At 46.8% G+C, this 25,655-nt stretch overlaps 1 protein-coding gene and 1 long non-coding RNA gene across 7 annotated transcripts in view; both read right to left on the bottom strand.

Moving 5' to 3' along the window:
* RNF212B (ring finger protein 212B) overlaps positions 1-25,655 on the bottom strand; it is a 1,495,999-nt gene that overhangs the window by 224,450 nt on the left and 1,245,894 nt on the right. For all 6 annotated transcript variants that reach the window (XM_078641360.1, XM_078641359.1, XM_078641361.1 and 3 more), the window contains one exon: positions 8,830-8,869. In XM_078641360.1, coding sequence (XP_078497486.1) covers positions 8,830-8,869 — 40 coding nt within the window. The remainder of the gene's footprint in view (positions 1-8,829; positions 8,870-25,655) is intronic.
* On the bottom strand, positions 14,974-20,336 carry LOC144755760 (uncharacterized). The gene is made up of 2 exons (XR_013594966.1): positions 18,359-20,336; positions 14,974-15,215 (listed from the first exon to the last, which is right to left on the bottom strand). It is a non-coding gene; the product is annotated as an uncharacterized LOC144755760 (long non-coding RNA).

Raw genomic sequence — 25,655 nt, 5'->3', positions numbered from 1 at the left:
CCTGCCCCCACATTAATTAAAATTAAAGCCCCGGGAAGGTGGTGGCCCTCAGGGCTGTGGGGGTGTTCACATGGCCCCCTCACATTGTTTAACCCCTTGCATGCTTGTGACGGAACCATTCCGTCACGAGCCACGGTGGGGCTGTGCTGGTGATGGAATGGTTCCGTCACGGCCCGGCCGCCGCACCTGCGCGGTACTTATTCCGCGCCTGCGCTGAGCGTTCCATTGAGCGGGCGGGGCCGTGACGGAACCATTCCATCACAAGCACAGGGCCACCGCGGCTCGTGACGGAGTGGTTCCGTCACGAGCATGGCGGCACCGCACGTCCCCCCTTGCCCCCTAGCGCCGCGGCGGAATTACCGCCCCGGCCGAGGGGTTAAAGATAAAGCCCTTGGCAGGTAGCGGTCCCTGGGGCTGGTGAGGGGGTCAAAGAGGCCACCCCATTTATAAAAGAATAATCCCGGGGAGGTGGTGGTCCCCGGGACAGCAGGAGAGGCTGTACAGACCTCCCCTGCATTTTTTTTAAACAAACCCCAGGGAGGTGGTGGTCCCCGGGGCATCAATAAGCTCCAGGGCCCCCCTCCTTTATTAAAATGCCCCTGGGAACTAGGCCACCTGGGGGCTAATTAGAAAATAGGCGTCAGAGTCCCCGCTTCATTTTTGAAAATATTTTCGTCAGGAGTCGCGGATTTAGCGGGACAACCACCAAATAAATTTTTGTTAAAATGCTTTTTTGGCCCAGCAGGGTCCCTGTGGGACCCCATTAGGAGGCTTAGTGGGTCAGGGTGTTCCCACCCTGCCCCTTTTTCTTTTGTTTCAAATGTTTTTGCTGTGACTCGGTTCAAGCCGAGTCACAGGTGGCTGCCAACACTTCCTAGTTTGAAGTGTTGGCAGCCAATCAGATCTCATGATGAGATTGAGAGGAATCAAGGATCCTCTGCATTCCTATGTAGGAAATTTCCCCTTTTTGCATGACTACCCCCCACTTTTTGCCTGACTTCTGATGCACTTTGACTAAATGTGCACTGGGTTCCTGATAACCAGGTTCCAAAAACTGTACCTTTGTTCCCACATTTCGCACACCTCTGGGCCAAATATAAGTCATCTGTAAAAGGTACCACTGCTGCTAGTGGCCTTGTGACCAAAGAGGGTCTCTAAGGGCTGTAGCATGTATTGTGCCACCCTTAAAGACCCCCCTCACCCAACACATATACACTGCCATTGCAGACTGTGTTTTGCCAAAGACAGAACTAAGAGTCGACATGGCACACATCCCTGCCTACAAACACTGCCTGTGGCATAGGTAAGTCACCCCTCTAGCAGGCCTTACAGCCCTGAGGCAGGGTGAGGGCATAGACATTGTAGGGGCAAAATCCTAATGCAACCAAGTCCATTCTTAGACATCGTAAGTGCAGTGAAGCCATATTAAGTACATGGGCTAGGAGTTTATCGTCACAAACTCCACAGCTCCAAGATGGCTTTACTGAATGCTAAGAAGTTTGGTATCAAACTTAATTAACTTCCCAGCATAATAAGCTCTCATTGATGCTAGAGCTGGATTTATTAGAAAATGCACTCAGAGGGCATCTTAGAGATGGCCCATGAAAAACGACCAACTCCCTAGTGTACAACTGACTGGTCTGCACCAGCTGCCACACTTAGAAATATGTCTCTGACCCCCTGAGGTGGGAGCCCTTGTGCTCTCATGGGTCTGGAACAAAGCCTGCTAGGGGTGGCATTGCTTCTCATCTACCCCCAAGCAGGAACAGCATTCAGAGCGGTGAGCCTCAATGGCCTCCTGCCCTTTGTAGTGCTAGCCATGGCCTCCCCAGCTAGTAGAGATGTCTACCGATGTGACTAAGCCACACTTTTGGCAGCAAAGTCAGAGGGAAAACTAGTAAGCAGGAGAGCTGTGTCCCCTCTCTGCCAAGACCATCCCTAAGGTGTACCGGACTGAGGTGACCCCCTCCTGAGAAAATTCCCTATATTGGATGGAAGGATTTTAGCCAACCGGTTTAGAGGATGCCCCTCCCCAAAGGGAGGGGACATACAAAGGGTGTAGTTACCCTAAAGGTAAGTAGCCAATTGGTCATTGCAGCGTTGTGATTGGCCTCCTTTTGCAGCTTAGAGGACGCTGGACCGAAGAAGCGGACATGGGCTGTAAAAGTAGGTAAACTTTTAATTAAATTAAACCCCGCCACCCCCACCTGCGAGTCATGCCGGCCGTGACTGTCAGTGGCTGACCTCACTTGGGCTCTGCTGAGATGCTTGCTTGAAGAAATTACCAACAGACTCTAAGTAAAATGAAGATCTTTACTGAGAGCACAACCTGGCATCCGACCACCTCGACGACCCAGCTGCAACTGTCGATCGTGGAGTGCTGTCACCCTAACAATCTAAGAACGAAGGAAAGAAAATGGAAAAAGAACATAGAGAGCATGGGAGCTCCAACTCAGGTAGGAAAAGTTCTTAAATAACATTAAGTCACATCACAATACATCCTATCCCTTTAATATAAAGAAAGAAAACAGAGAGAAAAAAAGAAAAAAACAACAAGGACAATAAAAGAGAGGAGAAGAAGAAAACAAAAACACTAAAAGAAATTCCTGACCTAATATAATGATGAAGATACACTGGTGGTCTGCGATTTCTAATAGAAACCTCAACATCAGGAACGTGAGACAAACTGTTGGACTTGGCCCTTTTTGCAGGGTCATCCCTGAACTTTTTGCCTTTTTCCTGTATTTTGTCTGACCTGTTTATGTTGGTTTTATGACTCTGGGCACTTTACCACTGCTGATCAGTGCTAAGGGTATATGCTCGTCCTGTGGTAAATTGATGTACGGATTAGTGATTCCATGATTATTTGGTTTGGTTTACTTGTCAGACCCTAGTACAGTGCACTGAGAGACTTTCTTCAGACGTTACTCGGTCGATACTTTCCAAGCCGCTGCATTTAATTAAAGCATCTTGTTCCTGTTTTGCCAAACACCTCTTGTCTATTAATTTTTAAGGTAAATTCATATCCGAAAAACAAACTGGCTGTGCTCGCCTGTCCCTAAGGTCCTTGCAATGCTAGCCCCTGTATGGGAGCTCCCTGACGTGCTTGCAAGTCCCATTGTGGAGCCTGTCTTTAGAGCCCCCCCCCCCTTTAAAATGGCGCTCCAGCTACCAACTCCACTTTTTACCTGCTCCTGCTGGAATTGCCAGTGTAGCCATTGAGGGTGATTCCTCAGATGAGGAAGTCCACTTAGTCTGGAAAGTGGGCCCAAAAGGTGAGTTGAAGATTCCAGAGGGGAGTAGAGACTTCCACCACCTACTGGTAAATGGAATCCCAACCATTGCCCTGAGAAACACCTGTGCTAGTCACACTGTTGTGCCTGACAGGCGGGTTCTCTCAAATCAGTATATCCCAGGTGAGACTGGAAGAGTAAGGGCTATCCCAAAGATTACTGTTAGGCCTATGACTGAAGTACAAAAAACAACTAAGGAGTGACTTATCTGTGCTGTGGACAAAAAATTGAAGCCAGAGGCACCAGAGGAAAAAGCCTCCCACCACTAGTGACAAGGCGATGTTGGAACCAAAAACAGGGAAAAGATTGAAAACACATACAACAGAGGAAGAAAAAACAATAACTCGTGTTTGATTAAGAAGAACCCTCACTCACCCTAGTGGTGACATGCTTCATCATGGGGTTCCCACTGGAGGAACCGAGTGTCCCTCCAGTGTGCTTCAACGCCTGATTTGCAGCGGAGCAGGTTATTGTGAAGTATGTGTTATGTGCAAGTGATAGTGAGATTTAAAAAATATCAGTTGTACCAAAAACTATTTTATTTGGTGGTCAGCCAATATTATTAAAAACAGTGTATTGGATATTGTCCGTGGTAATATTATTGACCACTTATATCCCTTCAAGAATAGGTCGACATGTTTCAGCTGTCTATGATAATTAATGCAGCTTTCTTCAGGACCATTAAAGTGAATATCCCTGGTGGTCCGCGCTCGCTAAGGCGTGTCCAACCAGTGGATATATAATATGTCAAAAAATATTTTGTAAAAAAATTATTTTATAAAAAAATACCGGAATTATTCGGTTTCTGCCACCCTAGTATTTCCAGGGGCCAAAACTCTGTAATTATAAAGAACAACGTTAATGCATTTCACAAATCATTCTTATTCATGTACAACACATCTGATTATACATATATCCCATTTAGTTCCAGCAATTATATTCTCTTCTTAGTGACATTGCTGCTTACAACCCTATTTTAGAGTAAGCGAAAAGGATAGACTCGAGGTAATTACCTCCCAGTCTCAGTGTTTGCTGTCTTGCGGTTCGCTTATTTATTTAAGAATATAAATTATACCCATCACAATGAATCGCCAAAAGTATGTACTCAATACACTTAGCTATGATGGGTATCACAGTAAACGTCTGTTGAAAATACCATGGTGCATGATGACCCAGTTTCACAAGGAAATATTAGGAATTGGTCCGTGATCCTCTCACGCTAAACTTGAGCCAAGAGATCGAAAACGGAACTTAATTTTCAAAAGGAAAACATTTTACGAAGAACAACTGTTGATTTGTCCTACTCACAGCACGAGGCTATGATGCTGTCATCCGTAGGCTAAGCGGGGGAGGCTCTCTTCACGCTACGGCCACTGTATAAAAAACGAAGTTTTCCGTTAATCTAATTTACGTTTAGCCAACAGATAAAAGTTCCTAGCAATTTCTAATTGAGTGCGCAGTACTTACTTTGCTCGTAGCGGCTCGCTGCTTTGAACCTGCTCAATCCACTGCCGCCGCCCAAAAAGTGAAATTACTAACGCGCAGCATCAGTAAAAAAGCGAGCGGGGTCAGAGGTAGGTCACGTGAACAGCGTGCGCTGAGCTTTAAAGGCATATTGTTCTTTAGTTCGTAACTATGTCCGACATCGAAGGATGTATTGTTATAAAATGGTTTAGAAAGCCCTCATGATGTCATATCCTAGAGGCACAAGGAAAACCAAGATAAAGCGCCGATAAGACGGCATTGTGGGGGTGGGAAACTGATAAGAGAAGCAATCATGGAACAAGCATTAGTAAATGCAAGAAGATATGTTGCAGCCAATAGAAATGGAGGAAAGGTAAGTGGCACGCACAGGAACCAATGAGAAGCCAGGAAAGAGAAGAGGCGGGATGTAAATCCCTTTTAAGTTTATAATAAAAACAAAAGATTTCTCAGGCGAAACTTAAAAAGGGGCACTTTCCTACAGTCAATACATTCTATTGAGATCAAGAGGAGAGATAGGCAAAGTATACACATTCGGTATGAAGAATTGAAGAAATTGAAAAAACAGAACTGGGCAGCAAGTAGAAGATGGAAGAATAGGGGGTTTGTTAATTATGGTATCCTTACCGCCATGAATGTGGTCAGCCCAGCTGATTTAGAAGCTGGCGGACCATGGGTTTAATCAATAAACAAGAAAAGAGTGTTGGGTGGTTCACACAGACCACAGTTAGGAGCAACTAAGAAAGGGGGGGGGGTTTGACGGCCAAGTTCAGGACATTTCAGGAAGGCCCTCACTCACCACCTAGTGATGACATGCTTCATCATCGGGCCCCACCAAAGAGACAGAGTGTCTCTTTGGTGTGCTGCGACGCCAGATTTGCAGCGGAGCAGGATAGTGAGATTCGGGCGTGTTGTGTAAAGTAAATTAAACTAATGAGTGGTGAGGATTTTAAAAATAGTCAGTAGTGTACCAAAAACAACTTTATTTATTGATCACTAAGGACAAGTTATTAAAATTATGTGTTTGGAAAATAGTCCACAATTAATTGAGTGGTAGTTTCCTTATAAATCAGTCGACATGTTTCAGCCATGAAACGGTGTAATGTTACCAGGCATTCTTCAGGACTTATTGGTGTATTAAACCCTGGCGGTATGGACACGCTAAGGCCCACCCTTACCTAGGGACGTACACTACTGACTATTTTTAAAATCCTCACCACAAGCATGTCATCACTAGGTGGTGAGTGAGGGCCTTCCTGAAACGTCCTGAACTTGGACGTCAAACTCCCCCCCCCCCTTTCTTAGTTGCTCCTAACTGTGGTCTGTGTGAACCACCCAACACTCTTTTCTTGTTTATTGATTATAACCGGGGACTAAGAGTGTTGCTCTACTCTCCCTACCTCTCTCCTTGTTGGAAACAGGACCATGGGTTTCACCACAGTGGAGACTACTTCGATTCAGACATGATTAAACCCCTCAGATGGCCCTTTGGAGTAAGGGCCATAATTCTGCCTACCTGATTTAGATGGGCAAAATTAGAGTTTAGTTTTTACTGCCCATCACTGCCATGAAAACTCTGGCTGTAAGGGGCAGTGAAAACTGCTAAATGCTGCCCTGGTCATGGGAGAGAATTCCCATGGGGACGAGAGAATTTTCTTATGTACTTTCAAAAAGAATATCCTGCTTCATGGTTTTCTTTCTGAAAATACATAAGAAAACGATTTGGTTCAGGTCTCTGCACCAAACTTCACAAACCTTTAACAGGAACCACCATGCTAATGGGAGTATTTTTAAGGAACAAAAAAGAATCCAGACGTATTCGTCACAACAATGTATTTATTATTTACAGCAATAAGCCATAACGAATAAACACACATTAAAAATACCTTGTTAAATGCTTAAAAGAAGTAAAAATATGAACAGAAAAATAGGTGCAAAGGGGGTGGTAAGCAGCACGAAAAAGGGAGAAGGACACCCATCCAATCTTGAAACGGGGATACAGTTGAATTCGTTATCATTGCAATTAAAAAGTGTAGGTGCTTTAGCGCAGAATAAAACAACAAAGATATTTAGGCACTAGCAACACTAGTACCGCCACTTTGTAGATAAAGCAGAGCAATAAAATTACACAGCACTCTCACCCTCTCCCCTCCCCCAAATAAGCATCACACTGCATAAGAGTCCAAAGTATTGGCAGGAGGACTAGCAAATAATCAATCTTACTGTCCAGGTAAATGTCAGGAATAAGAGTGGTATGTACCTACAGGCGCTTGCTCTGATAAAATGATGCAAAATAATCTGCACAATAATTCCTATGAGACTGTGGGGGACAAATCTATTGTGCCTATGGCACCAGGCAACTAGCATAGGAATGTCAAGTGGTGGGTCCTCCAGGTCAAGAGTGGCAGTAATGCTCTATAAACAGTTCATTTCCCTTGTAGAAGGTGCCTGCCAACTTTCTGTTTTGTACTGACTCCTTCGCTGTCCTCTAGTTTGTTCACCATAGTACCCATTACTCATCTTTGTTATTATGCTCCTTGTTTGGTACGTTGACATATTGCCTGAACTTTGACCTGTTTGAGGATTATGATTCGGCTTCGTTTGCTTTGTTTGTCTCTTACTTCTGATTACCTATCTTCCAGGGTTGCTTTTAACCTGGAGTTCACAATTCGGCTTCCCTCACTTTGGCTTAGGTTCACAGCAGCTTGCTATTCTGAAGTCATATAAGCTTGAGGTTAACTTGTACGAACATCCATGCTTACTCATTTCCGAGCAGAACTACATCCTGGGGAGTGGGATGAATTGTCATCAGGCTCTAACATTCAAGATCTGCAAAACCTGGCAGTAGAACGACCATTGGCATACTCAAATACGTAAAAGGGAATACAGATCAGGATTGACCAAAATCAACATTAGCTTGGCATTTAGACTGTTGCCATTGCCGCTGCAGGATATCAATCAATCAATCAATCACAAGAATTTGTATAGCGCGCTACTCACCCGTAGGGGTCTCAAGGCGCTGAGTGGGGAGGGGGGGGGGGGTCGCTATTGCTCGAACAGCCAGGTCTTGAGTTGTTTCCTGAAGGAGAGGTGATCCAGGGTCCGCCGTAGGTGAGTGGGGCGGGAGTTCCATGTCTTGGCTGCCAGGTAGGAGAAGGATCTTCCTCCGACGGTGGACTTCCGAATTCGTGGGACGGAGGCGAGGGCGAGGCTGGCGGATCGGAGCTGACGGGTGGGTGTGTAGAAAGAGAGGCGGCTGTTAGTGGGCTTACAGTGTGAGGAACAGGTCTAAGGAGGTAGCTAATTGATGTCATTTGCAAGTATTCACTGCTTGAGATAATTAGCACATTCTTGGATTGGACGTCAAAGAGGAAATACGGGTCTGAGCATGTGCTGCACTAGCCTGGTGAGTGGAGAATGAAATATTATGCAGGAATGGCATACTGAGTGTCAGTTATATTGGAGGCACAGGGGGTAAGAAGAGTAGTATTTCGTGAGACAAAAGGAGACCTGTTTAATATAAAGTGCAGTAAATAGAGAAAAGTGGAAAAAGAAGTCCAATGAGCAGTGGGAAGGGCATCAAAGGAGGCATTAAAGCCAAAGAGGCGGGTGTTAGCAGGGTGGTAGTTCGAAATTTTAAAAGTTCCCTGTTTAGGCGAACCCGTAATTTGTTTCAGAAAAGCAACAAAGGATATGTTATTTTCAATCCGTACTCTCCATCTCAATCAGATAAAACTTTTTTGGCACCCTGACTGGATGCTCGAGTTGTCATGTCATGTCCTGCCAACGGGAAATTAAGCAACCCAACATAGGTGTCTGTCTAAAGGTCAACCTGTGTTTGCGTGGCAAAGCAAGCTTGTGCCTGCTGGAAACCGTTACTCTAGGCAGGGATCATCGATAGAGAATGCTAAAACCAAACCGTCGTAACTGCTGTGTATACTAACATTTGCATTGTCAGTGCTGAATATAAGCCATTTGGAAAGGTTACATACTCTTGTTGGGCACACTGAAATTCTCTTACTATCAGTAACAGTACCAGTGTCTGGCTGCTTACCTGTATGAAAGACCGTGTCCAGAGGATGGAGACAGAGATACTGAAAAACAAAGCAAAAATATCAAAGATCGAGATAGGAAGAGCAATTTGCCTCACGACTACGAACAAGACGTGCCTGGTTATAGGTTCTAATCTTCAGCCTTTTTGTGAAGAGCTCACTGGGGTGCACTGTTCAAATGTGTCGATGAGCATCTTCAGATCTTGAATAAACACTATACACAACAAATGCAAGGCTACTTTACGAGTAGCAATAGTTCTTCATCGTGAGTATCTTGTCATATTACCTTTGTTACAGTACAGGGCACACAAACCTCTGTCTTTAAGTGAACTGTGTCTAAGCTTCACAAAGTCATAAACCGAGGGGCAGATTTACAAGCCCCTTGGGCCACTTTTGCGTCACGTTCCCCATGTTAAAAGTGACGCAAAAGTGGCACAAGGGGCTTGTAAATCTGCCCCCTAATTCCTATTAATGTTGTGCGGGTAATCCCTAGCATACCCCTAGCAGCTTGACACACGAAGCTCGGCCTTCCTCGGAGAAATCTGCACGTGGACCATGAAACCAACGCTTAACAATACCATTAGGAATAAAGCTAGTTCAGATTCCCAAACCAATAGAGTTGCGAAGAACACAATGTCAATGACCAGAATGGCAACAAAAATAAACTAAATCTGATGTAGGGGTCAGGAGGTATGAAAAACATATTGGTGTGCATTTAAATCAAAGGTGATGTTTGAAATATAAGTATTAGGCATACTATTGTGTTGGCTGTGGCTCTCAAACACGGCGACTAGAGGGCAGCAGAGCATCGTGTATAGCAATAAATAAAAAAACAATACCCCAATTTAAAATATAAAAGATTTTTGGAAGAGATCTTTTATTGCGGTAGCAATGGGATCAGAGCGGCACATCTCAAGAAAGTGGTTATAGTTACTGAGCTCAGTAAGACGCTTATATATACAAAATGTCATTTGTCTGTATAGTGTCAATTTGGCGTCCGACAACTGAAAAATCCTGCTACCGACAGATGTAACACAAGCATTTACAATGCAATAGGTCTCGCAGCATTAAAGTTTGAGTTATTGGCATTGTGTATAACAATGCGTTGCATACATTTTTTAGAAAACTCTGAATTAGTGTATAAAGATGATTTGCAAACTGTCAGATGTTGCTTAAAAATAAGGAGAGTTGGGAATAATTAGGATATGCTATGTTTTGCTATCCTGTGTTTTTTTTTGTCATGCTATGCTGTGTTTTGTTATGCTATGCTGTGTTTTGTTATGCTATGCTGTGTTTTGTTATGCTATGCTATGTTTTGTGATGCTGTGCTGGTGAGGGTGAGTGAGGGTGAGTGAGTGAGTTAGGGTGAGTGAGTGAGGGTGAGTGAGTGAGGGTGAGTGAGTGAGGGTGAGTGAGTGAGGGTGTGTGAGTGAGGGTGTGTGAGGGTGTGTGAGGGTGAGAGACGTGTGTGAGGGTGAGAGATATGTGTGAGGGTGAGAGAAGGTGTGTGAAGGTGAGGGGGTGTGAGGGAGAGTGAGGGGGTGTGAGGGATGAGGGGGGGTGAGGGTGAGGGGGTGTGTGAAGGTAAGGGGGTGGGTGAGGGAGGGGGTGGGCGTGTGAGGGTGTAAGGGTGAGGGCGTAAGGGTGAGTGAGGGTGTGTGAGTTCGAGAGGGAGTGAGGGGGTGTGAAGGTGAGGGTGTTTGATGGTGAGGGGGTGTGAGGGTGAAGGGGTGTGAGGGTGAGGGGGTGTGAGGGTAAGGGGGTGTGAGGGTAAGGGGGTGTGAAGGTGAGGGAGTGTGAGGGAGGGTGAGGGTGTGTGAGTGTTGGGGGTATGTGAGCGTGAGGGTGTAGCAGGGATAGCATTGCATGTGACTTACTGGCAGCTCTCTTGTGAGGTGTTCAAAGACAGAAGGTAAAGAGTAATACACAGGAGCTGATTAATTGCACACACACCTCAGGAACTTTGACTCCCTCCCTCCGCAATTTTGCAGTACATAAAGTAGTCCATTTGTATGCGAAATTCGAACTATCGATGCTTTTGTACAGCGGGCCCTGTCTGGGACAGCCCTGCTCTGTTGCTATGGCTGCAGTGTGCTGCCAGGGGTGTTGGAGAGCTCTTTGCTGCTAAGGTCGCTCCTTCCTCAGCGTGGTTGCTGAGCCAATTCTTTCAGTTATGATGCACCTTCATAGCTGAAAGCCCAGTAATTACTCTTGCTTTAATCCTTCAGTGTTTCCTCTAAAAAAACAAGCAAGTGTTGCAGGACAGACTGGAAGCCTTGGAAGCGACGTGATGTGACAGAAAATTGTGGGCGAACAGTGTCATCGCCGGCGTGAAGGGGCCGGTTATAAAGGGAAACCCCTGCCCGCGTGGTCTAAACTTGGGCTGCGCTGAATGTGTGGCACGCACGCTGCGAGAGTTGTCTCTGCAGCTGTAATGGGAAATCATTAAATGACCTCTCGGAACACACGACCTGTTGACATCCGTGCTATATCTGACATTTTGTCTTTCCGAAGAGCTATCAAAACTTTTCTGTTTCCATTACTCTAATCTTGGTTCCGGCTAAATTCCCTCCTCTGGTTGTGTTATTTTGTCCATTATAGCGCCGGGACGCCACTTTGCTGCGGCAGCTGAGCGCTCTATAAATTTTATAACATAACATTTTTTTTATTTTTTTATAACATAACATAACATGCCCCGAACGGAACCCGCTGCCCCCTCTGGAGAGGAGGACCTCTCCTGGCGCCAGTGCTGTACGGGCAAATGTGCAGCTATCCCTTGGTTGGACTAGTGCACTGCCCCTGGTGTTCATGCCCACATCCCGGCGGTACCACAGCACAACAGCTGGCTGGGCTCGTGTGAGCAGGACTGCGTCAGGCAGCACGTTGTGGAGTGGGAGGCGCTGGCTGCTCGAGGAAGCCGAGTGTCCCAGTGCACTACCACTGATGTGTATTACCACCTCCCGGAGGCGCCACAGCACCAGAGCTGGTCCTTGCCTGGGCACAGGGGGCCAGTGTCGGAAGCATTGCCTCATGCAGCACGGTTTGCACAGAGACACGTTGGTTGTCAGGGAAGGACTGCAGTCAATGTGCCTCCCTGTGAGCAGAAACCGAAGTGCACTCACTAGGGCTGTACGAGATAGGACCTGGATGCAGCAGGAGGACAGAGCAGTCCGCACTGCACGCACTGTGTTTGCCAGAAAAAAGAAAGAGGTGGAAGAAACACGGGTAAAAATGCGCTACGGCCCTGGCACTGCGCTACGGCCCTGGCACTGCGCTGTCTCAGAGACTTCGCGCACTGGCGTTGCCTCTGTGCCCTCATGCAGTGGGGTTATCTCGGCACCATTATGCTCTGTGCCTTATGTACTGAGACTGGCCTCGGTGCCCTCGAGCACTAACTAGCTCTGGCCACATACTCCGATGCATCCTCGGTGCCTGTGTGCCTGCGCTGCCTCGGAGCCCTCATACTCTGAGTCTGCCCCGGTGCCCCCGTGAACTTGCCCTTGTGTCCTAGCATTGCCTCAAAACATATACTATGTTGCCTTGGTGCCCCCAAGTACTTCTGAAGCCTTGGTGCCCACGCGCACCAGCGTCTCCTCAGTGCCCTCATGCACCGGGCATTCCTAGGTGGCCGCACGCACTGGGGCTGCTCTCACACCCCGGCTTCTAGATTAGCGCAAGCACAGCACCCCGGCCGCAGCTCGCATTACTGTCTCTAAGCCTATTAATGCACAGACGTGTAAGACGCGTATTATTATTTACTGCATGCGGCGCCGTTGACTCTTAAGGCTGGGTTGCAGTGTGTCTGGCCTTTGCTTTCTTTCAATAAAGCAGCCTTTTCCGCAAACGCAACGCGCCAAAAGTGGTCCCTCAGTCCCAATACTGTCACCAAATGTGACGCACAATCTGCCTTTTCTAACAGCATAATTTAGCCAACTCTGGCACATATTTAATCATGCCCTGGGAACAGTTAGTTTACACGTGCTGGAAGGCTGCACTCAGAGAAAGAGCGTGTTAACTCTGACCAGCCAATGGAGCACTCATTGATGTAAAGAGAGGGCACGTACCTGTGATGAGGTATCTTGGAAGAAAGTCTTGCTGCCATGCTCCAGGAAGCTGAAGTGGTCTAGGATTTGCTTGTAGTATTTCTCCTGGTAATCCGGCTCTTCGCTCAATAGTTTAAATCTTACGCCTGAGAGCGGCTGGCTCCAGTTTAACACTTCCTCTACACCCACATCTTCCTCGTCTTCGTCGTTCTCGTCCTCTTCTTCCTCCTCATTTTCGTCTGGAGGGGTAGGGGTTGTGATCCTCGTTACTCTAGGGCGGCTTGTGATTGTAGAGGCGGCTGTTGGACGGGGCCCGGTTTTGAACTACAGAGACGCTTGAAGATGAGCGAAACTGAAACCTGGTGTGAGGCGGGACTTCCGTCTTCAGAAGCCCGCGCACGCGCACACGGAGTTCCTGGCCAGAGGAGTTGTGACGCGGGGCTCCCATGTCCGAGGGAGAGCCCCGTGGAGGCTGCAGAAGTCCGGACTGCCGGTAGGTGGGGCTTAGTTGTAGGGGGCAGGGGGGTGCGCTTGTGTGTGTGTGTGTGTGCATGCGTGGGCTGTGTGTGTTAGAGCTTTCCAGGAGAGGAGATAGGAGCTGGCCACAGCACGTTCACGTGAGCATGGCCCAGACAATTCCGACTCTTTAAGATGCGCGCGGCCAGCTCCTGTCTCCTCTCCTGGAAAGAAGACTCGCTGACAATAGGTCTCTGGCGAGACCGCGCTTTGGCGCGGTTAACGCTGCGAGACCTAAAAAATGATTGAAAAATACGTAATTTACAGTTATGTGTATGACAACGGGAGAACCCGCAAAGATTGAAAAATAAGTCATTTACAGTTATGTGTATGACAACGGGAGCACACAAGAATGTTCTCTGTTGATAAATACATGTTCATGGGCGTATATAAAGTTGTGTGTTTCATTTATTAATGGTGTCTTAGTCAATCCATATAATATATGCTTCGAGAGCAGTCAACAGGTGTTTCGACCATGGGACTTTATTAATTGGGAATCAATATTATCAGATTTACAATCATTGTATGATACTGAATGGATAACAGTCACGTAATACAATAAGTTGACCAAGGGGCAGCAGTGCAAGAAGACAGTAATCCATATGGTTATTTGTTGATAAGATACATCAAATATCTTGTACAGGACAAAAAATTGTTACCAATGTCAGAAAATATGGTTTAAATGCAAAGCCAAGAGATTAATTGTAGTATGGTCAGACCGAAACATAACAACCAGTGATAATACAAGGTAAAATATAAATAATCAATCGTTGCGATCAAAATTGTGAAATGACACTTGCGAATGAAGATCCTCACCAAGGTATTTACCAAGCACCACAACGTGCAGTAAGGACCCCCAAAAGTGTGGTGGAGGGAAAGTAGGAGTATGATTAGTGTAGAGAAAGGAGAGGACTGCAACGTTATTAAGATTAGATACCGATAGGAGCTGTGTTGTATTCGAAGCAATGATTGAATGAATGCAGAGTGACTGAATAGTTGACAGCTATATTCATATATAATATACGTATGGAAGACAGTTAAAACTAGATAATATTTGTCTATTGACTCGTCTCGCAGTTGAAAGTAGAGAGGCTGTTGCAAAATTGAGGCACAAATGATTACATTTAATCTGTACTGGCCACTGTTGTGTTGTGAAATGATTAAATATGAGTAAGAGATAGCAGTAGGGGATGGCAACAAGTATGAGCAAGGCTGTATAGTAGGAGAGGAAGGAAAACCTACATTCGCAGTATTTAGTTGAGGCATTATCGTCAGTTGTCACGTAGGCTAAAGGTTTGTTGTAAATATTATACGATTGCCTTCTCAAGTGGAACTTCCTTAACCATTTCCCTTTCCCCTCCACTCCATCATCAACTGTGCCCATCCTCTTAGCACAGTCTTAAATGCCGCCACAGCATAATCCTCCATTGCATGGAACTCTCCTTTTCGAGGAAGGAAAAGGTACTTATCTGTAATTTTATTTCTCTTCCAGGGGATGTCATCATAGTCATAAGCACTGAATAATAGAAATTTGCCTAGCCTACGAGAAGGAAAGTTTCAATTCTATTAAGGACGCGGAGGCAAGGATTATGCTTGTTCTTTCTTCACCTTTAATAACAAATTTTACACAGCAGCTCAACATGAATTTAACAAAAACTACATTTCCCATCAACAGGGAAAAGAAAAAAACAACAGTTTCTTTACAGTCCTTCTACACTGTCCATATCTCTCAGGCAATACATCATGTTGTCACTTCCTGTCCGTCCTCTTTCTGTGCTGGAGGATCGATCTCCTGCATGTTCAACCAGACTGCTTCGAATTCTGGTTTCCTGAAAGAAACCATACCAGTCAACCATTGTTTCTCAGACATGAGTAAAAGTCATATCAAATACAGACTCAAGACCTGCGATTGACTTCAAAAAGCTAACAAGACAACCATCATTACATCATAATACGCAAGCAAAAAGATCTCGACCCCAAGAAAAAAACAAAAGAGATTACTTACAAGCATACGGAGCGGGATAGCAACCCACGTGCTTGCTGGGAGGGATAATCCTCGCCTCCGCGTCCTTAATAGAATTGAAACTTTCCTTGTTGTAGGCTAGGCAAATTTCTATTCTATGTCAGGACCGGAGGCGAGGATTATGCTCCTTCAAAGCTTGTTGACAACCACCTGAGCCACATTCAGCAGCGGCTTGAAATAAAACCTCTTAAAAGTGGAGTCCGAGGACCAATCCGCTGCTCTCATGAGGTCTTCCAGCCGCACTCCCAGGCTAAAGCCTTTGAAGCCATCACCCCTCTAGCTGAATGTGCACCAAAAGCTCCCGTGTTAATGCCCGCCTCTTGCATGATCCAACGCACCCAACGGGCTATTGTGGGAGACGACACTGCCCTGAAAGGCTTTTTGAAGGCTATGAGGAGTTGTCGCTCACCTGGGGGGTGAAATTTCTCCATGGCTTCCTCGTAGGCCTTTAAGCATTGTACCACACAGAGCTTAGGTGTTTCTGCAAAAGCAGGGTAAGAGATCGTGCGTGTATTAGATTTGGTGCGCATACTCACTGTGAAAGTGACACCGTCAGGAGAGAAAACTCTTGCAGTAATATTCAACGCTCGAACATCTGAAACGCTCCTACATGACACCAAACATAACAACATCGCTAACTTGGCCTGGAGAGGAAACGATTGGGTTGCCATGACAACAATAGATTCAGCACTTGATTCACATCCCAGAGCACCGAATAACGGGGTTCCGGTGGGAGTGATAACCTGATACCCCTAAGAAGTTTGCAAACAAAGGGATGTTCCCCCAAAGGGGCCCCATCCACCGGGGCATGCACTGCAGAAATCGCTGAGCGAACCGAATTTATCGACCTGTACGCTAGACCTTTTTGCGCCAATTCTGCCAAATAATTCAATTTGTGTGTCAAATCCGCGACCACGGGATCCACCTCCCGTCGCACACACCAACTTACCCATCGTGTCCAGGAAGATTTATAATGTTTGGATGTGCTGTCCGCCCTAGCTCTGGACAGCAGGAGTTCAGCGTGGCCCGAAAGGCCTGGCAGTCTCCAACGTTGCCTGTAGTCCGCCAGGCCATCAACTGGAGCGAGCCGTCCTCCACCAGTCGGTGGGGAGTCTCCTCCGGACTCAACACGAGATGGGGAGTTGGGAGGAGTGGGATTGGAAAATCCCAAGAAAGTTCCAGAAGAACTGGAAACCACACTTGCGACCGCCAACACCGCGTTATCAGGACCACCGAGGCCCTCTGTCTGTGAAACTGGGCAGCCACCCGTGTTATCATGGAGAATGGTGGAAACGCATAACCGTTCTCCCGACTCCAATCCTGACTGAATGCGTCCGACGCTGCAGCCAACGGATCTGGCCTCCAACTTTAGAACCGGGGAAGCTGACGGTCCAACCGACAGGCAAAAAGGTCGACTGAGAAAAGACCCCAACGGTCCTGAAAATATTGGAAAATCTCTGGGTCCAATTTCCAAACACTGGCGTCTCGGAGATGGCGGAAATGCCAGTCTGCCACTGAATTGTCCTTCCATGGAAGGTATTACGCTGTGACAGACACCTGATTGGAGAGGCATAACTCCCAAAACTGCTTCGCCACGTTCGCCAGGGCTTTTGACCGCGTGACGCCAAGGTGATTGATATACTTGACCGCTGACACATTGTCCATTTTCAGCAAGACCGATGCCTGGGCTCTGTCCTTGGTCCAACACCGAACTGCAAAGGAGCCCGCAAGGAGCTCTAGACAGTTGATATGGAGCCGTTGTTCTTGCGGAGACCAGCTTCCGCCTGTGGAGAACTGCCCACACTGCTCTCCCCAACTGGACCGGCTTGCGTCCGACTCTATCACTAAGTCAGGAGCAGAACCGCAGATTGCTCTTCTGTTCCAAGCTTCGATGTGGGACAGCCACCACTCCAACTCCTCTTGCACCTCGTCCGTAAGCGGTACCACTTGGGAGTAGGTTAGGCCTTTCCGCAGGTGATGCGCTTTCAGGCGCAGCTGGGCCCTGTAATGCAGCGGGCCCGGGAAAATAGCCTGAATAGAGGCCGAGAAGGGACCCACCAGGCGCGTAATCTGCCGCAAAGAAGTCCTCCGCTTGGCCAGGGTTTGGCCAAACTCGTGACGGATTTTCGCCACCTTCCTCGAAGGCAAACTGAGCGTGGCTGAAACCGAGTCTATCACAAACCCCAGAAAGAAAACCGACTGGGTCGGGGACAGGGTGGACTTTTGTTCGTTGATCACGATCCCCAGCCATTGGAGCAAGGTCACCGCTGTCTGTAGCTGGGCCCGCAACTTTAGGGACATTGAGCCATAATGTGGATGTCGTCCAGGTACACAATCACACGGACTCCTCGGGCTCTCAAATATTCGACCGCCGGTTTCAGAACCTTGGTGAAACACCAAGGGGCAGAGGAAAGGCTGAACGGAAGACAGCAAAACTTGTATGCTTGACCCTTTCAAAGAAACTGGAGGAATCTCCTGTGCGAAGGGAAGATCTGTACCACCAGGTACGCATCTTTCAGATCCAATCTCACCATCCAATCGAGTGGCTGGAGGACATCCCTGAGCAGATGTATGCTCTCCATTTTGAAATGTCTGTACACCAGCCACTCGTTGAATTCTCTCAAGTTGATGACAGGTCTCCGACCTCCTTCCGTCTTGTCCACTAAAAAGATATTGTTGAGGAACCCCCTAGGGAGGTCCTCCGCCCGACACACCGCTCCCTTCCGGAGCAAACCGGCTACCTCTTCGTCCACCATGGCCGCGTCCGTCGCGCAAAACACTATCGGCCGAGGCCTGACGCTCGGCCGGGAAGTCCCCAAAAATTCTATTTGGAAAACCCTTACCGTCTGAAGCACCCAAGCAACTCACTCCAGTAAGAGCTTCCCAAGCGGGAAAAAACAGTGTCAGCTGGCCACCCACTCGCAACTGCGCAGCTGGTAAAACACTTACCGGTGGCACCTCCCTCTTGGCCTCTGTAACTTCCCCGTCCGCAGAAACGTTGCCCTCTTGTGGGGTAGAAATTAATAAACTGCTGGTCCGTCTGGTACTGGCCACGTCCGGAGCCTTGCCTTCTTCCCTGGGGCTGCTGGTTTTGTCCTCGGCCGAGTGGGCGGCTCCATCCCTGACCGGCCCCGTGGAAAACCCGAGGGCTAAAGACCCTCTTTATGTCCACCTGCGTTTTATCCAGGGAGGTGAATGTTGCGATGAATTTACCAAGTTCCTTTATAAAAGGTTCGCTGAACAAACCTCCCTGCGCCGATGCTCCTGCAGAACAGGCCAGGTCGCCCAACTTAGGATTCACCTTTATTAGAAGTGACCTGCGCCTTTCTGTCGAAAGAGCGCAGTTCGCGTTCCCCATGAAACAGATGGCGCGCTGCGCCCAAGCTGACAAAACCTCAGGGTCAATAAGGGCACCAGAGGTACGGGCCTCCTCTGCCATGTCCAAGATCTTTGTCATTGGACCAATGGCATCCAGCAACTTGTCCTGGCATGCCTGCCAGGACCGATCTATCCCTTTCTTAGGATCTTTTATGAACTTCACTAGGAATGTAGCCATCTTTCCCTCTATTTCTGGGGTTAATGACACCTTACCAGCCAGAGTGGGGCGTGGGCACTCCGCCCTCAACCTACTCCTCGCCTCATTTTCCAAGGGCTTCCTAAGGCGAGACACCACATACAACGCCGCCTTCTCAGCGGGGACCCATTCCGCCGACCTAGGGTGCACTATGTCATCTGGGTCCAACATATCCGATATGCCCGTCATCGGAGGGTCAATAGACCCGGAAGGTCTCCAAGATCTGGAGGATCCTGCCTCATCGCCCGAGTTGTCCAGAGTACCATCTTGCTGGGAAGGAGTGGAATCTGGCGGGGGAGCCTCAGGCGTTGGGGTAGGCTGCTGAGGCACAATAATGGGGGCCGTATGCTCAAGAAAAGCCTGCTTAAGGCATTCAAACGCGTCAGAATCAACCCCCTTGCGCACTTTTTCTTGGGAGGGGGGCCCTCGCCTTCCACTGGCGGAAGCCGCACCGCCTCTGCAGGCGAAGGACCCGCCGCATTGGATGGGGCTACCTTGGCACACAACTGTTCCATCTTGTCTGCCAGGCACTGCTCCATGGGAGTCATAAGCTCTGTGACTGCCCTATAGATGGCGTCATCAACCTTATTGTAAAAGTCGTCATCCCACTGCAGGTACGCTAGGGAGTCTTCCTCCTCATAGTAGCCCTGCTCCTCAGTGGTATCCATAACAAACCAAACTAGCACAAGTGCCACAGAAAGGTTGGGTAACCCCAGAACCACCACCCCGTACAAGGTGAGATAATTTCTTAGCTGAGGAGCTCTCAGACAACTTTTAGCTGCCAAAGGCAAGGATTTCGCCGGGGCTGTCAACCCCTGGGACACCAACGCTCCCAGAAAGCCTACAATGGGACCAGTACTGCCTGCCCCCGGTGTCCGTGTGGCAATAACTCAATTCCACACTAGATATACCTACCCGAGTTACCGGGCGTGCAATTGGACGAACCCAAGGTGCAGAGCACCACCACCGACCCACCACGCGGGCCTTAATTATCACAGGGAACGAAATTGGTACTGACCCAGTCCACTGCTGGGCGATTAAGCAGGCAGAGAAAAGTTGGGTGCGGACCTGAACGGTGACCAGAGCGCATTTGGTGAAACTTACAGAAAAATGCGCTCCGGTGCACCGAGTCGTGTCGCCCCCACAGCGCCTTCTGTTGGGCGGAGGACCGCACTGCGGCCCCGAAGCGTGGAGAAAAAACGGGTTAGGAGCGCACTACCGTTCCAGCGGACAAGGAAAGGGAATCTGTGAAGGAAAGTCAGGTTACCACAGAAATCCCACAATAAAACGTTCACAAGCGCACAAAATCATCAAACCATGAAGAGACAGGAAAAAAACACTTATCTCAATCTGCCGAGCAGCGAAGAAAGAGGACAGACAGGAAGTGACAACATGATTTATTGCCTGAGAGATATGGACAGTGTAGAAGGACTATAAACAAACTGTTGTTTTTTCTTTTCCCTGTTGATCGGAAATGTAGTTTTTGTTAAATTCATGATGAGCTGCTGTGCAAAATTTGCTATTAAAGGCGAAGAAAAACAAGCATAATCCTCGCCTCCGGTCCCGACATAGAATCCCATCCACATGTGGGGATCCCAGACCACTTAAAATGCACACACACATACATAAACTTTGCGCAATGATACATTTACACATATATTTGCACCTATAAAAAGACTAAAAATGACCTAATGTATTTTATTTTTCATTTAAAAAAAGTCAACCAAACAAAATTAGTCATTAAACAGAACAAGCTTTGGTATACCCAATAGGTCTTGCCTTTGGGACCTTATAGGTGTTTAGCCAGATCTATTGGCTTTGCCAATGTTTTTAAGCTATGTTGTAGAGCATTGTAGCTGCTGTGTAGTATGTTGAAAAGTTATAATAAAAAAAGTGTTATAAGCATTTTTGTTACCTCATATATTACCAAGAAAACAACAGGAGAGTGGAGGTTTGGAAATAGTACTTGAATTATGAGCCGAGGACTGACACTAGAGGAGCATCAATAGATGCCAAATTCCAAGAGCAGACATGAAGGGTGTGTCTGAGAAGGCAGGAGGGCTGGAGCAGTCGGACGAATGTCAGGCGCTGGCTGCTTAGCATGCCACTGACTCCGCCTCAGCCTGATCAGCTTTGGAGAGGCACTGGTTGTCGAGAATCCTCTCCTTGTATAATTTTTCAAGCGCAGCCTTGCCACTTCGCACCATAACTGGTGCAAGTGTATCAAAACGAATGTCCTCAGTTTAACCTAACGTGTAAGGGTGAAAGGCTGTATTTCCCGTGCTGGTACACGTGTTACCGAACTTTCTTAATAGAACTGCTCAGCCACGGCTCATGGATGAAACCGCCATGGTAAAATTTAACAAGAGATGTATTTTGCGGGTCTTAAAGCAAATCTAATGTCCAAACTGGACGGTATAATTGGGGCTGTGTAAAGTTGGATTACAGTGTTGCTAATTTATCTTATGCAACTATGTAAGCTAGTAAATAGTTATAAGCTGCTTACCTGTGCTGGCCTCACCTGGGTTTCAGGCATGGAGTGAAAGCAAGAGGCGCAGGAAATATTCCAGAGATAAATGGATGGATGAATGAAAGAATATGAAGAAGTGTGGGCTTGTGGACGGAAGGACGTATGGATGAATGGATTATTGATGGGTGGATGAATAGTTGGATGAGTAAGTGGACGGATGGCTGGATGATCTGTGGGTGCTTAGATGACTAGTTGGTTGCATGACTGAATTAATAAATGAACATGTAAAGCTCTGCCCTGTAATATAAATAGCCACGGAGGTCCTGCTGGCTCAAGATTGAATACACAAAAACACATATAAAGGTGAGTTTTGACATTTTTCCCACCTGGGACTTAGCTGTGCGTCACGTAACCTGTGTCGCGAGCAGTTCGTGAGCCAGTCTATAGAATTCACTTCCAACAGCTGCACGGGCATTGGTGATGACAGCCGAAGGAGCACCAGTGGTTATACAACTTCTATACCACTAGGGGGTGTGCTCTCTATGTCACGTGATACATTTTTTGCCCGATAACACTAGTGTACACAGTGGGTGAATTCCCTTTGCATTTCTGCATACAAAGCCCAGCGTAGTCAATTTAATCTGTAGACACGTTCCCTCCATTACTTTACATTTAGGGGGGGGGAGGTGAGATAGGATGATCCTAAAAGCCCATACAATCCAATGCCTTTTCTAGGAGTCTATAGGGTACGTGTTTTTAAAACGCGGCACACATCAAGTTGCAGTATCAGTGTAAATGTTGAGGTGCGGAAAAGGGTTATAGATGGGAGAACACACTCCTTGTGAATGAAAGTTGGCCCAAAGTGCATCACAATAGCCAAGGGCTCTGTATTTCTCCTTAGCTGAAGTATCCAAGAGCCCTCCTGCTCCCCAAACAGTGGAACATGTAAAATAATGATGTTATTTTTTAAAAAGCTTCTCCATGGACACATTGTATTACTTCAGTAGGCGCAAGAAAACATTAGCAACAGGACCCAGTGGAAACAATTTGTCACTGGTCAACATGAGTCTCCAATGTGGAAGATAATTTGCCCAAGATCACACAAAGCGGTAAAGCGAGGAAGCCAGGATTAGAATTCTGGTCGCCTCGAGAAAATTGTCAGGTTGAATAGTGGGCTGTATAGGTGTCACATGACCCACTGGTCAGCCGTAATCAAGAAGGAATTTGGGACTCACCATCCTGACCCGAGGTCTCCAAGTATTCCGCCAGGTCACAGCCAAAGGCACCCGTTCCCTTTTTCTTGAATTTGGCCCCTTGTTCTTCATGAGTTAATCCAGAAAGCGATGCCCCGGGGTCCCCCCCAAAAAAACACAGTAGGGCCCCCTCATACCTTCTGGCGGCCTCTCGTGCTGCGCCTTCCTCCGTTGACATGGATGTTGGATGCCAAGCAACGGCCTGGGCAAAGGAACATGAAACCCTGAAGGGATGCCCGGCCGTTGTGGGTGCGGTAGGAAGACGAGCAGCTTCCGGGGCACTTTGAGTGGGGGACATGTACGTGATATTTATCTAGCGCTTACATCCCCAGGTATCCAAGTGCTTGCTTCTTCCAGTTGACTGTGTGCAGTGAGCAAGAAAAATTGTGTCACATCCTGGCGCAACAGGTTGGCTTCTATTTGCTACAATTCTCTGAGACCATTGGGAGAGGTCCTGTCCGTCTTCAACGCGGCTCCTGGAATTAAAAAGCATAACACACCCCAGGGTGTGATAAACAAACTTAGTACAAGTTTTGAAGTTGAGATGCGGAATGTTAAAAAAACAGGCATTTCCAATGCAATAGGACTCGCTTTACGCGAGACCTATTGCATTGCAAACGGTAGTGCGGGCGGGCGAGAAGGCACGAAGAACGGGAGTGCGGGGGCGAGAAGGCACAGACTGCGGGGGGTAGGCGGGAGGCATGGGAGGAAAATAGAAAATAGTGCTCACAATCTAAATAAGGCTAAAGGCTAAATAAATAGACACAAATATGTTTTTTAAACCGTTTGGTATTGTTTTAATTTTACATTTATTCGCTGACATAACTCTGCTCTTCCACCTGATTTTGCTAATGGTAAGTGTTTAGATCCAAATGTGTTCCTAAGGACTTTAGCCTTCTTAATCTGGGACCTCTTGTTTTTTAATGTGTACTTATCCTGTCCCTATCAGAAATAGTAGGGTTCCTCCCTTTCTTTCTCTAAAACACAATCTAAATAAAACATAGTGTGCAACTCTCGAAGTAAAGGGGCCAGTAGCAAGGATACAAATGATAACATGGCCGTCATAAGAAGGGACTAACAAGCCTAAAACCAATCGGAAGGCAGCATTTAGGAATGACAAAGACCCAAGCCAATGAATAATATGGGCGGAATACTGCACGCCTTGCAAAGCGAGCAGCCCCTGCGCGCTGACGCTATCGGCTCAGCCTAAAAATGGACTACAGAAAAGTTTCCACAAACTTTTTTTTTAAAGGAATTTAAGACAATGTTAGCCAATAGGCTGCAGAGCACAGGAAACACTGGCATGGTGCCTTTTAGGTCCTCCCGAAACACGCTCTATTTTTATCATGCCTCAAGGTGGTTGTTTTCAAGAAATAAGAGGATCCTGGATGAAGAATAGAAGGTAGCTAGCTATATTTCTTCTTGTTCGGAGAGGTGGGAGCGATGTTTATGATTATGGTGAGGATTCCACTGGAAGAGAACTAGGATTAAAGGTATGTAACTTTCCCTTCTCTTACAGAAGATACCTCATCAATAGTTATAAGTACTGAATAGAAAGCTAGCCCATCCCATAAATGAAGATCACAAGAAACAGCTTTAACAATCACATGAAAAGGTTCCTCAATGGAGCCTCCTACCCTACTTGAGTGTCCATTATGAGTTTGAATCTAGATAGCAGTGTCCAGTGAATGTGTGCACTCATCTCCAGATACCAACTTCACAAATCACTGAAATGGGAACATTTCTCATAAGGGATGCACTACCAGGTAGGGGCTTTTTAGCTAACTGTTATGGAATTAATCTATAAAATACTATCACATCTAGAAATGGATTATTTTGGTGAAGGTACACCTGTCCTCAGTCAACCGTAATTTATGAAGAGACAATCTGATTGCCTTATGTCCTTTGTTTTGTCTGGGTAGAATTTAAGACTCTATTCACACCTAGCAAAAGCATGGATCTCTATGCAGGAGTTGAAGGATTTGTAAAAAAAACATAGGCAAGGAAATGGTTTAGCTAATATACAATTCTGAAACCACCTTCTGAAAGAAGCTGGGGTGGGTTCTCATTACCACTACATTGCTATGGAACACTGTGTAGGGTTCAGTAGTGCATTAGGCTTGTTTTTCACTAACTCTGTGAGCAGACGTGATAGCTGCTAATATGTTGTAAAGAGGCCTTGTGAATGGGTTCAAAGGGAAGTCTTGTTCATTAAGACAAAACTATGTTAGGTTCCCTAGGAGGAGAAGGAGACTTAACAGGAGTAAATGCTTTCCTAATACCTTCTAAGAAATCCTTAATTACAGGTATTCTAAAGAAGGAGGTCTGTGTAGGAGATTTCCTATAGGCCTTAAGGTGTACTTTAAGAGATGAAAATTACAGAGCAGACTTTGCCAGATGAAGTAAATAAAAAATTAAAACATCACCACATCTTGCGGACATATGGGGGATTGAGGTTGTTTTGAATGTAGCAAATGCAGAACCTTTTCCATTTGAAGGCATGGGATGTTCTTGTGGAAGGACGTTTGGATTCTCGCAGAATGTCTATGCAATACTGCAGTAAATTCAGATGGTCATATATGAATTCAGAGTCCAGGCCTCTAACTTTAATGATAGAATGCTGAGGTGTAGGACCTGGCACCTGAACTTGTAAAGAAGATCATGCCTACACAGCAGCCTCATGTTTGTACATTCGGATTGGTGCAGAATGTCCGTGAGCCACCAGTGGCGGAGCCATTCTGATGCTATCCTTATCATTCTGGTCTTGGAATGGTACAATTTGTTAAGAACTGTTGGTATAAGTGGTACTGGAGGAAAAGCTTACGGAAATTTATTTGGGCCATCTATCAATAGGGCATTCCTTTATGACCCTGCTTGAAAGAATCTGGAGGATTAATCTGTGTATTTTTTGTTTCCTGAGTCGGCGAACAAGTCTATGTGTGGATAAGC

The sequence above is a fragment of the Lissotriton helveticus genome, chromosome 5_1, assembly GCF_964261635.1.
Source record: "Lissotriton helveticus chromosome 5_1, aLisHel1.1, whole genome shotgun sequence".
In the NCBI taxonomy this organism is placed as follows: domain Eukaryota; kingdom Metazoa; phylum Chordata; class Amphibia; order Caudata; family Salamandridae; genus Lissotriton; species Lissotriton helveticus.
Note: the sequence above shows the minus strand (reverse complement) of the source record. Positions and strands in the feature narration are given on the sequence as shown.